At 37.5% G+C, this 13,223-nt stretch overlaps 1 protein-coding gene across 1 annotated transcript in view; it reads left to right on the forward strand.

The window, feature by feature from the left end:
- Positions 1-13,223, forward strand: part of MYOZ2 (myozenin 2) — a 33,254-nt gene that overhangs the window by 3,972 nt on the left and 16,059 nt on the right. Inside the window, exon 3 of the mRNA XM_040966859.1 lies at positions 7,995-8,164. Coding sequence (XP_040822793.1) covers positions 7,995-8,164 — 170 coding nt within the window. The remainder of the gene's footprint in view (positions 1-7,994; positions 8,165-13,223) is intronic.

Here is a 13,223-nt window from a genome sequence, read left to right on the forward strand (position 1 = left end):
GGAAGAGAGTTAAGCTTTGTGGTCTGAAAACAGGAAGACCACGTTTTAAATGGAGTGCTGTTTTGATGCAGCATCAAGAACCCTGGGTTCCAGACCAGGCATCACATTTCTTACTAGTCAGTGAAAAAGGCTGGATTTCTCAAAAAAAAAAAAAAAGAAAAGATTTTAAAACTCTGTGTGCTATGTGCTGAATTCAGACTTCGGTGTAGTTGATTTTCTCTGCTAGGAACAAAGGAAATGAAAACAGTGAGAGAAACTGCGTGTGCCTTTTGTAAAAGTATAAAGACCAGAAATTTCTGGTGAAAGATTAGAAGATTCCTTTTGTGTTTCTTTTATAAGTGAATCTTAAATTGAAGATTTTCAAATCTATCAGGAAGGTCTTACATGCCTCATATCAAATATTAAAGGTTTTTTTCAGGGGGGAGAAAAACTCAATGTTCAATGCTTAAGTTCGTTAGTTTTCTTTTGTTTAGTTTTTTCATAGTAGAAGTAGGATAACGCCAAGAAAAACCTGAGCTAGGAAAGTTTGCATGTTTTGAAAACGGATGAGCAGCCATATCTTGTGAACTCATAGACTTTGGAGCATCTATCCTCTAGCAAGGCTTCCTAGAAAACTGCCACCAGAGAGCTGGGCATTTGTAAAACTGCATTTTATACCAGTGTTGAAATTGCAGTGCTTAATCCTGGCTACACTATTCTGTTACCCGAGTCTTGGAATAACTTTTTACTCCAAGATACTCAAGATGTATCACATTTGAAAAAGCTAATGATTTTTATTGGAAAGGCAGATATACAGACAGGAGGAGAGACAGAGAGGATGATCTCTGTCCAATGATTCACTCCCCAAGTGGCCACAATGGCCAGAGCTGCGCTGATCCGAAGCCAGGAGCCTGGAGACTCTTCGGGGCCTCCCATGTGGGTGCAAGGTCCTAAGGTTTTGGGCTGTCCTTGACTGCTTTTCTAGGCCACAAGCAGTTAGCTGGATGGGAAGTGGGGCTGCAGCGATTAGAACAGGCGCCCATATGGGATCCTGACAGCGGATGCAAGGGAAGAACTTTTTAGCTGCTAGGCCACTGTGCTAGGCCCTCAGCCACCTCGTTTCTTAAATATTTATAGGTTTATGCCAAGTTTATATGATAGTATTTTCAGTATTGGCAAATATGTTAAAATTATAAAGTAGTCTTATAATTCAAACTAGGGCAAACATACATGAAAGAGCAAAGCAAACAATCACAGAGTGGTTTAAAAATTGTGTTTATGTAAAGATAATAATCAGTAAGAACTGTTTTTAGCAATTGGAATCTTTTTAGGCATTATTTGAAACCAGTCTAGGCTGTGATCTTTTATGTTATATGTAACACATGCAATATTGCATAACAATATGTATTTTGTAGACTCTCATTTAATTCATGAAAGCTGTCTGTAATCATAGAGACCATAGAAACAAAAACGCAACAAATCTCTTAATCATCATAAGGTTGTTAAATAAATCAATAAAACCACCCCAAGTGATAAGCTTCAGACAGCTCTCTCCCTGTGGTTTGCCCATTGTATCAGAACTACAGTTGCCAGCTGATCACAGGGACAGTTTTAAAAGCTCTTTTGTCCTATCACAATTAGTGGTGAGTGAGTATCTTTATACACTGTGTGTTGGATCCGCGATCTAAATGAAGTCCTAACATCACTATAGATGACAGCAATAGGAAAGTATGCCTAGCAAAATTATTTTCAATAGATGATCTAATGCTATAAAGACAGCCTTCTAAGCCATGAGGACGAGGATATGTATCCTGAATAAGACATATCATTTATCAGGCAGCGAGATTAAATATACTAGTAAGACGCTGTGCAGGGGTTTGGAAAACAGGGAAGGGAACAGCTGAACTTGGAATCAGTGTCCCGTTGACAGCATTCCTCACTGGGAAAGTTTAAGCAGTGTGAGGGATGGTAGGTGAGATTCCCCAACTCACAGATGGTCCTGGGATTCCTGTGCCAGTGACATCATAATTTAGCTATTAGAAGAGAAATAAGGCAACAAAACCATAAATACAATGTTACCAATGGACTGTTCTTTCAGTCCTATCCACTGTCACCCATGCTGCTGAGTTGATTTGTATCTGCCTGCGGGGTAGAATTATTACTATTGATACTTTGTAGTTATGATTTTGTTCTTAATGTCTCTGTAATTAGTAAGTCTATATATTTTAAAAGCATATTTTCACTAAGTTTAACTACTTGACTAACAAAATTCCGAAAACTTTATCAAAGAACTCCTGTGAATCTGTACAAGCTAGCTGTAGCGCATTACTAGATTTAGTGTTCATTGCTTCTGGTCAGAGATACCTAAAGTGCCTTTCCATTAACCCACTGTGTGTTACTTATAATGTAGGAGGGACAAAACTGAGGCAAAAGGGAGATGGATTAAGTATTAAGACAAGAAAAGAGGTTTGAGTGTTGGTCGGTTATTTGTGCATCTTCTCCCTTATTTCCACTTTTGTCTTTCATTCTCCTCTCTGGTGATGATATACATTTATTAGTGTCAATGATTGTGCCCATAGATTCTATTTTGTGGCTGAGCCATTGAGGACAGCTGAGGTTCCCGTGCCTGTTACTGCACATTTTCTGTGAAAGTTAGTGGTGGCTGCAGTGCATTGCTGAAGAAGAGTAATGTTTCTACTGAATCCAACCGAGACTATCATGAGGGGGACATCCATCTTTTATATCTCTGCCAGCTTCCCTTTTTGCTCTGATTTAAGTTGCAAGTAACAGGAATCAGACAACAACTAGCTTAAGCAATACAAGAAGTTAGGAATAGCATCCACCAAAATCCAAGGCAAATGTGAAGATCATCCCAGTAAAATAACAACAGAGACTAAATCAATGAACAACTCATTGCTAAAATGACAGAACCAAATTACCACCCATTCATATTAGCCCTGAATGTGAATGGCTTAAACTCATCAATCAAACATCAAAGATTAGTAGACTGGATCAAAAAATAAAACTCATCTTTTGTTGCCTACAGGAGAGCCATCTTACCAACAAAGATCAGCAGAAACTGTATCTCATGGATTTTGATTTTTTTTGTTAACTTCATCTCTTCAATACACTTTCTTCTGATTAAATTCTTCAATGACTCATAGATCACACAGGAGCATCATTTTCTTCAAGAAAGTTCTTGATTTTCTTTTTCATTTCTTAAGCGACACATTAATCGTTCAGTAGCATGTTATTTAACTTCATGGTGTTGTTAATTTCTTTTTTTTCTTCCTGTTGTTGATTTTGTTTTGTGGCTTTTCATTTAAGGGGATTTGTAGTAACTGTATAATGGAGACTATCATATCTAGCAGCATGTTATTTAACTTCATGGCACTGTAAATTTCTATTTTTCTTCCTGTTGTTGATTTTGTATTGTGGCTTTTCATTTAAGGGGATATATAGTAACTGTGTAATGGAGACTGTCATGGCCAGATGTGAGGATACAATGCAGTATGCATCTCTCCTTCTAGACAAAGATGGACTCCCAGCGAAACTGTTTACTATGTCTTGACAATAGGATGCTGGACTCTGCCATTGTCTGTGCCTGCAATGATGAACATATGACTGTATAAAGAACTATATTATAGTAATGATACAGGGAAACTCACTGAGAGGAGAAGGAACTGGGGAGGGGATAAGGGAAATCCCAGGGCCTATGGAATTGTATCATAAAATGATAATAATAAAAATAAGTAAAATTAAGAAAATAAAGGAAGTTTACTGGCTCTAATAATAGAGCAGTTCAGAGATGATTCAATGGCTGCAGTGTGCTACCAAGACATTGTTCCTTTCCCTGTTTCTATTCAGATTTCCTTGGGGTAAGCTTCAGCCCATCGCTGGTTCTATCATTCCACAAACTACTTGGCACCATTCCCAGCAGAAAAAGAGAGTATTTTTTAACATAATATTTGTATATTAAGTCCTGACATTCACTCTACTTGGCCTAGGTCAGATCACCTCTCTATTCTAGGTCAATCTCATAGGATTAATTGTCCATCAAACGCAAGCCCCATCTACTGTAAGTCACAAGAACCAGCATGAGGCTGGCATTGTGGTATATTAGGTAAAGCTTCTGCTTGCCACACCAGCAATTCACTTCCCTACTAATTGCCCTGGAAAACCAGTGGAAGATAGTTCAAATCACTGGGCTTCTGCCATCCACATGGGAGACCCAAATGATGGCCAAATCCCTGGCTCAGTGACCTGGACAATGAACCAGTAGATGGAGTAATCTGTCTCTTTTTCTCTCTCTTTTTCTCCCCCTCTCTCTTCTTCCTCTCTCTGTAACTCTGCCTTTAAAATCAATCGTTAAAAATAAAAATGAGTTAGCATGACAAAATATAGATTATGATTATTCCAGAAATATTAATGGAATCACTAATACTGAGGTCTGTCAGAAAAAAAAAAATGAAAACATGTTCTCAGATTTTGTTTTGGCATCTCCAAACTAAACTCATTGTATAACTGATGTTTGGGACTTACAGAAATCAACGTTATTCCTGCTTTCAGCTGTTCTATTTTTATATAACTGTTTATGATGAATCACATTACTCCCACTGATAACAAAAAGGAAGAGAAGAGAAAAAACGATGTTACCGTTCTGGTCCCTTACTGAAAACTTGCATTTCAATAGCAAGGAAATAGATCCACTTCTGAGAAGTCTGTCATCCCTGAATTATCTAATGGGGTTCTGCTTTGGGATCCTTCATATTTCATCAAAATATGTCATTAGAAAGGTTTTTCAGGAAAAAAAAATCATTTAAAGACATGATTTAGGGCTGAGTGTTTGATTCAGTGGTAAAGATGCCATTTATGGGGACCAGCGCAATAACTTAGTGGCTAAAGTCCTCACCTTGAACATGCTAGGATCCCATATGGGCACTAATTTTAATCTCAGTGACCCCACTTTCCATTCAGCTCCCTGCTTGTGACCTGGGAAAACAGTCGAAGATGGCCCAAAGCCTTCAGTAGTGTGGGAGACCCAGAAGAAACTCCAGGCTCTCTGGCTTCAGATTGGCTCAGCACCAGCCATTGTGGCTGCTTGGGGAGTGAACCAACAAATGGATGGTCTTTTCCGTCTTTCCTCATCTATGCATATCTGACTTTCCAATAAAAATAAATAAATGTTTTCAAAAGATGCCATTTATTGCACCTTTAACCCAAATTAGAATGCCTGGGGTAAAGTCTTTGCTTTGTTTCTAATTCCAGCTTCCTGTTGATGGACACCCTGGGAAACAGCAGGTGATGGTTCAAGTAGTTGGGCCCTGCTGCTCATGTGGGAGATGCAAGCTGAGTAACTAGATCCTGCCTGTCAAAATCATCATTTATAATACATGATTATTACATGGTATAGACTGTGCAATTTAAAAATGATTAGATGGACAAAATCTATGGGCTTCAATGTTCTGTGTTAATATTCTACTCTTTCTATTTGCTAATTGGATGCTTTTTCAGCCACTTGTCAAGATGGAGATTTTCTTTTCCCTTAGCGTTATACCAAATGTATAAGCAATGTGAGTTTCTTTTACCTCTTGGGATTTAAAAGGCAGTGGTATTTTTATTCCAAAATAAAAAGTCAAGATAAAAAGTATCACAATAAAAAGTCACAATGAACAGTAGATATGCTGAACACTAATCTAGCTGTTCCTTTAGTCATGTTCTAAATACAAAGTGGCAGAGACTCTTATCACTTGCAGATAAACAAAGATGAATATTCCCTGTAGCGCTTAGTAGAGACGCTAAGCAATTCCAGGAACCTGTGAAACACCCTTATCCTCTTCCACGAGCTACTTAGGCCATCCTTGATGATTGTCTTGTTTTGGTATCCCAGTAAGCTGGAGAAACGCTGCCCTGCACTGCATCAGGAAGGGGTAGAAGTGTGGATTCCACACTTGAAGCTTTTTATGGGACGCTCCTTCTTAACACTGGGAGGGGAAGCGTTTTGGTTCCCATGTGATTACCACTAACTCTGCCAGGAGGAAGCGCTTGTGGCTTGCCACAAGGATGGCAGTCTAGCCTCCTGCTTGGCCTCTTTGACACCACCCCATGGGAATAATAGGGAAGCGTGCTATAGCCTCACAGGGTATAGAATTCTGTGCTTTCCACTCCATCCTTGTCGAACAGTGGTAAGGCAAATGTTTCCCCCATGATGACTGGCAAAAGTAGAGGAGTTATTCAACTGTTTTCTGCTTCACTTGGTTGCTACATTCCCGGCCCTTTGGCTAAAGAGCATGGCTTTTAGTCAGTTTCCTCTGCATCTGCTATTGCTCCTGGGTAACCAGTATCTTCAAATCCCAGATATGTGAAGTTAAAGAAAATCTAGAGAACTCCCTAACATGTTATTCCTAAGGTTCTAGGCTCCCTGGTTGGTCCATCTTCTCTCCACTTTCCAGAATCCTCTTATTTTTGTTTTATACATAGTTTTAAGGTGTATTCGCTGTGCTTAGTAGATATGCAGGGAAAAACACATCTACTCTATCTTCCAAAAAGTGGAAGTCTTTTTAAAAGAGATTCATTTTTATTTATTTTAAATGCAGAATGACAGAGAGGGAAACATAGCAAGAGAAAGAAATCTTCTATACCTTGGTTCACTCTCCAAATGGCCTCAATTACTAAGGTAGGGGTAGGCTGAAGCCAGAGATCTGGAAAGTGAACAGTGTCTCTTGTGGGAGACAGGGCCTAACCATTTGGGCCATCTCTCTTGCTTCCTAATAGCATTAGCAGGAAACTGGACAGGAAGCATACCAGCTAAGATCCAGAACCACCATTCCTGATATGGGATGTGGGTATTAAGCAAGTGGTGGCTTACCCCTCCAGCTCATTGCACCAGCCTTGATGTGGGAGCCTTGACATGATTGGCAAGCATGTAAACAAACTGAATTTTGGAAATCAAAATGGGGAGAAAATATAGGAAGTACTTCTATTGTTTTATGCTAAGCACTTCCAAGAGTATAATGACTGGCTCATTTTGTCACATCATCCAAGAATATTGCCTCAATCAATCAAAATTATTACCGGTTTTCCCAACTGCCCAGTTTTAATTTCTGTGCATTTAAAAGCTGTCAACAGTGGCAAGAAAACTCTGTGGGTTATACTATACATTCCAGATTTTTAAAAACCAAGTGGAGGAGTTTTACTGTTCTAGAATTTTGAAAAGACTCGTCAGTGTTAAATATGGAAAATAACAATCATTTACTGAATACCTCTGATGTTTAAGTACAAGGGGTACCAAAACTAAAACCTAAAGAGAATGAGAAGCATAAATCAAAGTCAGTAATACAATGCAAAGGAAATACAGACAAGGTGCCAACAATCATGAACAGGGAGTTTTAGAGAAAGGTTTTGCAGAAATGGTGTGAGCGAGATTGGAAGGATTTCTGTTACAGAATTATTGCCTGTCTACTTACTGCAGGTTCCTCGGTGCTGGATTCACACTAGATAGTGTTTTGACTGGGACTGGGAAACGGGATGAGGTAGGAGGTTAAGTATTTCAGTAAGTATGGATAATTCAAACTGAATCATTAAAATGTGGGATGAATAACAATACTCTTTACATCACTATGAATCAGTTCTGTTTGAAAACTCACTAAATATTGGAAGACTAAACTGCACTCCTTGTAGTGAAAAATTTTATATGTTCTTTCTGTGTGTTGGGTATCATACAAAGAGTGTTTTATTTGAAGCATTTTATTTAATTCTCCTATCAACCCTTTATTGTGGGCATTATTATAATTACCTACATTTTAGAGATGAGGAAATTGAGCCTTCAAGAAAGTAAACAACAAAAGTGTGATCATTTAGTTAGAAAGTTGTATCACGAAGATTTAACCCAAGGCAGTCTTACTTAGGGTCTTGCTTCACCACAACGAAGTTTAGCAAGATAAAATGACAGACTTAGAAAAACAGGAAGAAGTGCTGGCCTTCAAGTCTTCATGCATGGGCCTATTGTTTTACAGATGTGGATGGTATCGATCTGGGCAAGAAGGTCAGCATCCCCAGAGACATCATGCTGGAAGAGTTATCCCATCTCAGTAACCGTGGCGCCCGGCTCTTCAAGATGCGCCAGAGAAGGTCTGACAAATACACATTTGAAAATTTCCAGTATGAGACGAGAGCACAAATAAACGTAGGTCTATCTCAATTTGTATTATTACATGCCCAAACAAGTACTCTGTATGTTTTCATTTGGCTGTTTCTGCTAAGTGTATTTTTTGTTTGTTTGTTTCCACAATAATGAATACTGTAGCTGGGTAAGCGAGGAGTGCTATGTGTGATACAAACATACTTTCTTTCAGTTTGATAGGGATTGGCACTGATGAGCCGGTCAACTCTGCTAGGAGGAGAGGGAGTAAGGAAAGAAATGAACTTGAAGTTTCCATGGTCTTATTGCCAGTAGAAAATGTTTGTGATGGAAACATTTCCAAAGCTCATAGTGCTTCTAGAAGGAAGTAACATTTCAGTTACTGAATGGATCTTGGCCCAAGACAGGCTTGGGAACTGCAGAGACGTGGATCTCTTCCCAGGCATTCGGTCCACAGCACGTAAGGAAATCTGGTACTTCGTAAGGACTAAGCCACTGTAGGGGAATCTCTGGGGACAAAGAGTTAGTTCTTCAACTGAAAGCTACTAAACATATTCATCAAATTGTTGCAGACTGGGCTAATATTAAATAACTTGAACTGCCAAGTCAGAGCTGCTGTAGAGAGAGAAAGTCATGGGGGCAGGCAACTAGTTTTGCGGAAATGGCTTTAAAATAAAAGACAGATATGAAAAATCAAAATGGAGTAGTATACAAGTTGAATATTTGAAGAGATAATAGAGATGACACCAAGCACAAGTTGAATTTACTGAGAATTTCTGAAAGCTCACTTGTATATTTAAACTTGGAAATTCACTGGTTGCCATCATTAATGTTGTTTAGAATGAACAGTTCACTTCTTGACAACAAAATGCTTTTTGCTAAGTTTTATTGCCATTACTGCTAAAACCATCATTACAGAAATTAAAATTGACAGCAAAGTTTTTATTTATCTCCTGGTCTCTATTTCCATGGCCATAGTTTCTAGTTAACAATGAATGCTGAGGTTTCAATATGTGAAAATAACGTGAAAAACTACTCACGTTATTGAATATTTTTAAGATTACAGATAAAATCCAATTATGACTGCTAATTCACTTGGACCTCAAGTCTCATTTAACTCCCAGTATTTTTGAGAGATAATTTTTCACTCGAATTCATAGGTAAATGTGTTTCATTATCCCGTAATTATGTCAGTATCTATCCTCTTATTAGAAAATGTGGCCAATACAATATGAGAACAAAGTAACACTTTTTCACTATTCTTAGACATGAGGCACTAAATAAAATTGCCTCAAGCAGGTATATGCAATATATAATTATATTAATAAACAACTCAGAACAAAAGGCAGTAACTAAGTACACAATTAAATAATGTAACATAATTATAATCTCTAATGTACTCTCTTGTTTAGAATGAGGACAGTAGTACTCAAGAAAGTATATTGAATTAATTTAAGCAGCACTGTAATCATGGAAATCAATCTGTCAGAATCCTGGGGTTCTGGGCACCAACACCTCTCCCATTGTAATGAAAACAAACACTTGCTTGGGAATCAGGACTCCAGGGTTGCGTGCTGGCTTTCTTACCAGGGCTGTGATTTGAGGTTAACTTCAGTTTCGTTGGTTTTCTGGGTTTCTTTCTTTTAAAAAGAAGTATGAACTCAAATGCTCTTGAAAATGCTTTCTGAATTTAATATTCTGTATGTTCTCTGACCTTAATCCTCAAAGTGATCTGCGCATACAGTTAATCTTTGAGGAAGATAGTGAGCCAGTTGTATGATACTAGATTTCCACATTAACCATTGTGAATATGACAAGAATTCAAGACATAATTGGGTCGACGTCTTCTATTTGTTGGTTTATATTTTTGGCAAATATTTATTAAATGACTATTATGTTCTAGATAGTTTGCTAGAAGGTCACAGACACATACAGTCTTTGTCTCATAGTAAAGAGATCAAATAAAATTGAAAGAGAGCAATTATTTACTTACAATTTAGTTCTTTATTATTTTTATATGATGCATACAACATCAATTTGTTAACCATTCTTTCTGGAATGAACTTTTATTGCTTTCCTTAAAATACAAATATTGTCAAAATAATGATTTAACTTGTCTTTAGGTATTTCTTATTTTCCTGTGATGGCTAGGGCTGGTCCAGGATAAAGCTGGGAGTCTCCCACATGGGTAGCAGCTTCATCCTGGACCAGCCCTAGCCGTTGAGGCCATTTGGAACTAGAACTAGCTGATTGAAGATATTTCTCTCTCTCATATCTATATCTGTATTTATCTCTATCTCCCCCTTCCATGTGTTATTCAGCCTTTCAAATAAATAAATAAATCTTTAAAAATGATTCTGAAATAATAAGACCAAACTAAATGTGTTCAGAATTCTGAATGTGGATTTCACTTGAACAGACCAAACCAAAACAAAACAAAACAAAAATACAAGCTTGCCTTTTATTTCTACTGATATTCCAAGAGAAATTCTTTAATACAATATATTGTGTTTTTAACTTACATGTTTATAATCTGAGAGATACTACTCAAGTTTTCATTAGGGTCAGCTTGATTGAGATAAAAAGAAGTACACTTTTATTTGTCTTTCCAAACTTTCTGAAGGGAATCACAGGGAATGGCACACTATAATTTAAGGCTTAAGTTGTATCTGAAATAAGTCACCACCTAACCATTATAAGGTTTTGGTTGTATACTTAATGATAATAGAGGCATTGTGTGCTTCCTGATAATTAAATGCTTACTATATAGAGTGGATTTTCCTGTTAATCATTAATTCTCAGGAAAAGGTTACATAAGGTTGGTATTACAAGACTTACAAATTAAAATGAGCAGGATGATTCATAAGTCTAGAAGAAATCAATTTCTTGGACACATTCTAGGAACAGAGGATGGTTCTTTATTTGTTATACATTTAAATTTTCTACAACTCAACTACTTTTTATTTACAAAATGTTGTCAGGAACTTTCTGCTTTTAAAAGAATGAAGACTTAGAAGCTTAAGGCTTTAATATCAATTTAGTCAATTATTAAGTCAAATACTCAAGAGCTAAGTCAAAATATAAAACATTAACTAATGTGCATATTTTAAAATGTTTCAAGTTTTTCAGTGTAATACTGTTTTAGAACTGAGGAAAGTTGATGTATGTAAGCTAGCCTTAACTAGATTAAAATCAGAAGACAAACTAGTTAGAGACCCAACATGACATAAATACAGTAACAAAATCCAGCTAACCAGAACAAATGAAATCATGAGAGGATGACTCAGATCTCACTGCAGTGTTGACTGACATGTTACAAATTAGGGAAACATTTGTAGTACGTAAGTTAGAGAAAAGAAAGAAAACCCATATTAATATGGGTTACAGAGGAAACCAATGTTTTGGTTTAGTAAAGGACAGGAAAGAGGGCTTTCTAGAACAACAGTGTTGGTGGTAAAGCAACCGAGATGAAATGGCATGTTGGCCATGGAAACTGCCTTTTGTTGTAGAAAGGCACAAAAAAATGACAGGTTGTATTATGTCTGTTGGTAGGTTTTATCTATCTATCTATCTATCTATCTATCTATCTATCTATCTATCTAGAGACAGAGCAAGAAAGTGCTTCTATCCACTTGCTAAAATATCCATGAGGGTGGAAGTTGAGATTGGGCAGAAGTCAAGATTCAGAAACACAATCCAGGTCTCCCACATGAGTACCAGAAACTCAGTTACCTGACTGACTCATCATTACTGCCTTCCAGACTCTACTTTGGCAGGAAGCTGGAATCAGAGGCTGCAACCAGCAACTGAACTCAGACACTCCAACTTGGATTGCAGGCATCTTTAACAAGTACCTAACAGTATGCTTATTAGATGAGTGTAAAAAAAAAAAAAATGAGTCTATGGAGAGTAGGCGAGCAAGGAAGTGGGCGAGCAAGAGAGAAAGATGAATGAATCCACTGATTCATTCCCCACATGGCAGTGTGCCATCCTGTTCTCCCACCCAGGTGGCAGGAAACCAAGTACTTGAACCATCTTCCTCTCCCTTCTCAGGTACTTTTGCATGGAGCTGGACTGGAAGCAGAGCAGCTAGGACTCAAACCAGTGCTATAATATGGGAAGTTAGTGCCTCAAGCAGTGGTTTAGCACACTGTGCCATGGTGCCAGCCTCTAGTGTAAGATCAACATAGCAGGCATAAGAGTTTACAGTTTACTCAATAGGAAATAAGGAGCAATCTATAAACACTGGAGTGATGGTCTCTGAGAAGCAATCTGATTATTCAAGCTGACTGGCAGAGAAGTGCATGGTGAGAAAAGAACAGATGATGAAAGTGTGAGCAAAGAATGAGAAAAAAACCATCAGATGTAGTGATTCATTCACTAAATAAGTAAATATTCACTGATTACTTGTGTTATATGGTGAAAGGTACCTTAAGTTTTGAAAAGATGAATAAAATTTCCTGTTCTCAAGGATCTAGCAAGCTGGTAGACAGACTCAGAAGATGATTAGCTAGACAAACTGCAGCAAATGATACAGGAACAGCAAGAAGCAAGAGGAAAAAAAATTGGTTGATTGGAGGTGGTCTTTGGGTTAGTGAAGATCTGACCATGGTCATGAGGACTGGGAAGGCTGTTGTCAGTGACAACTGTGGTCAAAGAATCAAGGTGAGAAAGTATCCAAGACATTATAGTTCAGTTATAATGCTTACAGTGGATCATCATAAAATGATGGGAAAAGAGACTAGATGTAGGTAAGTCTGATTTCCAGACTAAACATTTAGGCTTTTTTTTTTCAGTATGTAATGATTATTATATTATATTATTTTAGAGGGCTTGCCTCGCTTAAAGTTTTACAATTTAAAAATATTTTTGCTACACACTTTAACTTCAGGCAGAGATAATGAAAAGCAAAAGTTTTCCACAGTTTCTTTTAAAATTATTCTAGAGATGAGGTCCTTTTGTTCATAAAGGTACTATTTGAAAATACACACGTTCCTAGAGTTAGTAACCTATTAGTGATCAACATTTGATAGACACAGTTTTTCATGAAGATTTCATTTTATCATTGACATTGTCAGCACTGATCAATAAGGGCTTCAGAGAA

The sequence above is a fragment of the Ochotona curzoniae genome, unplaced genomic scaffold (assembly GCF_017591425.1).
Source record: "Ochotona curzoniae isolate NIBS_2020 unplaced genomic scaffold, NIBS_Ocur_1.0 scaffold_4506, whole genome shotgun sequence".
Classification (NCBI taxonomy): Eukaryota; Metazoa; Chordata; class Mammalia; order Lagomorpha; family Ochotonidae; genus Ochotona; species Ochotona curzoniae.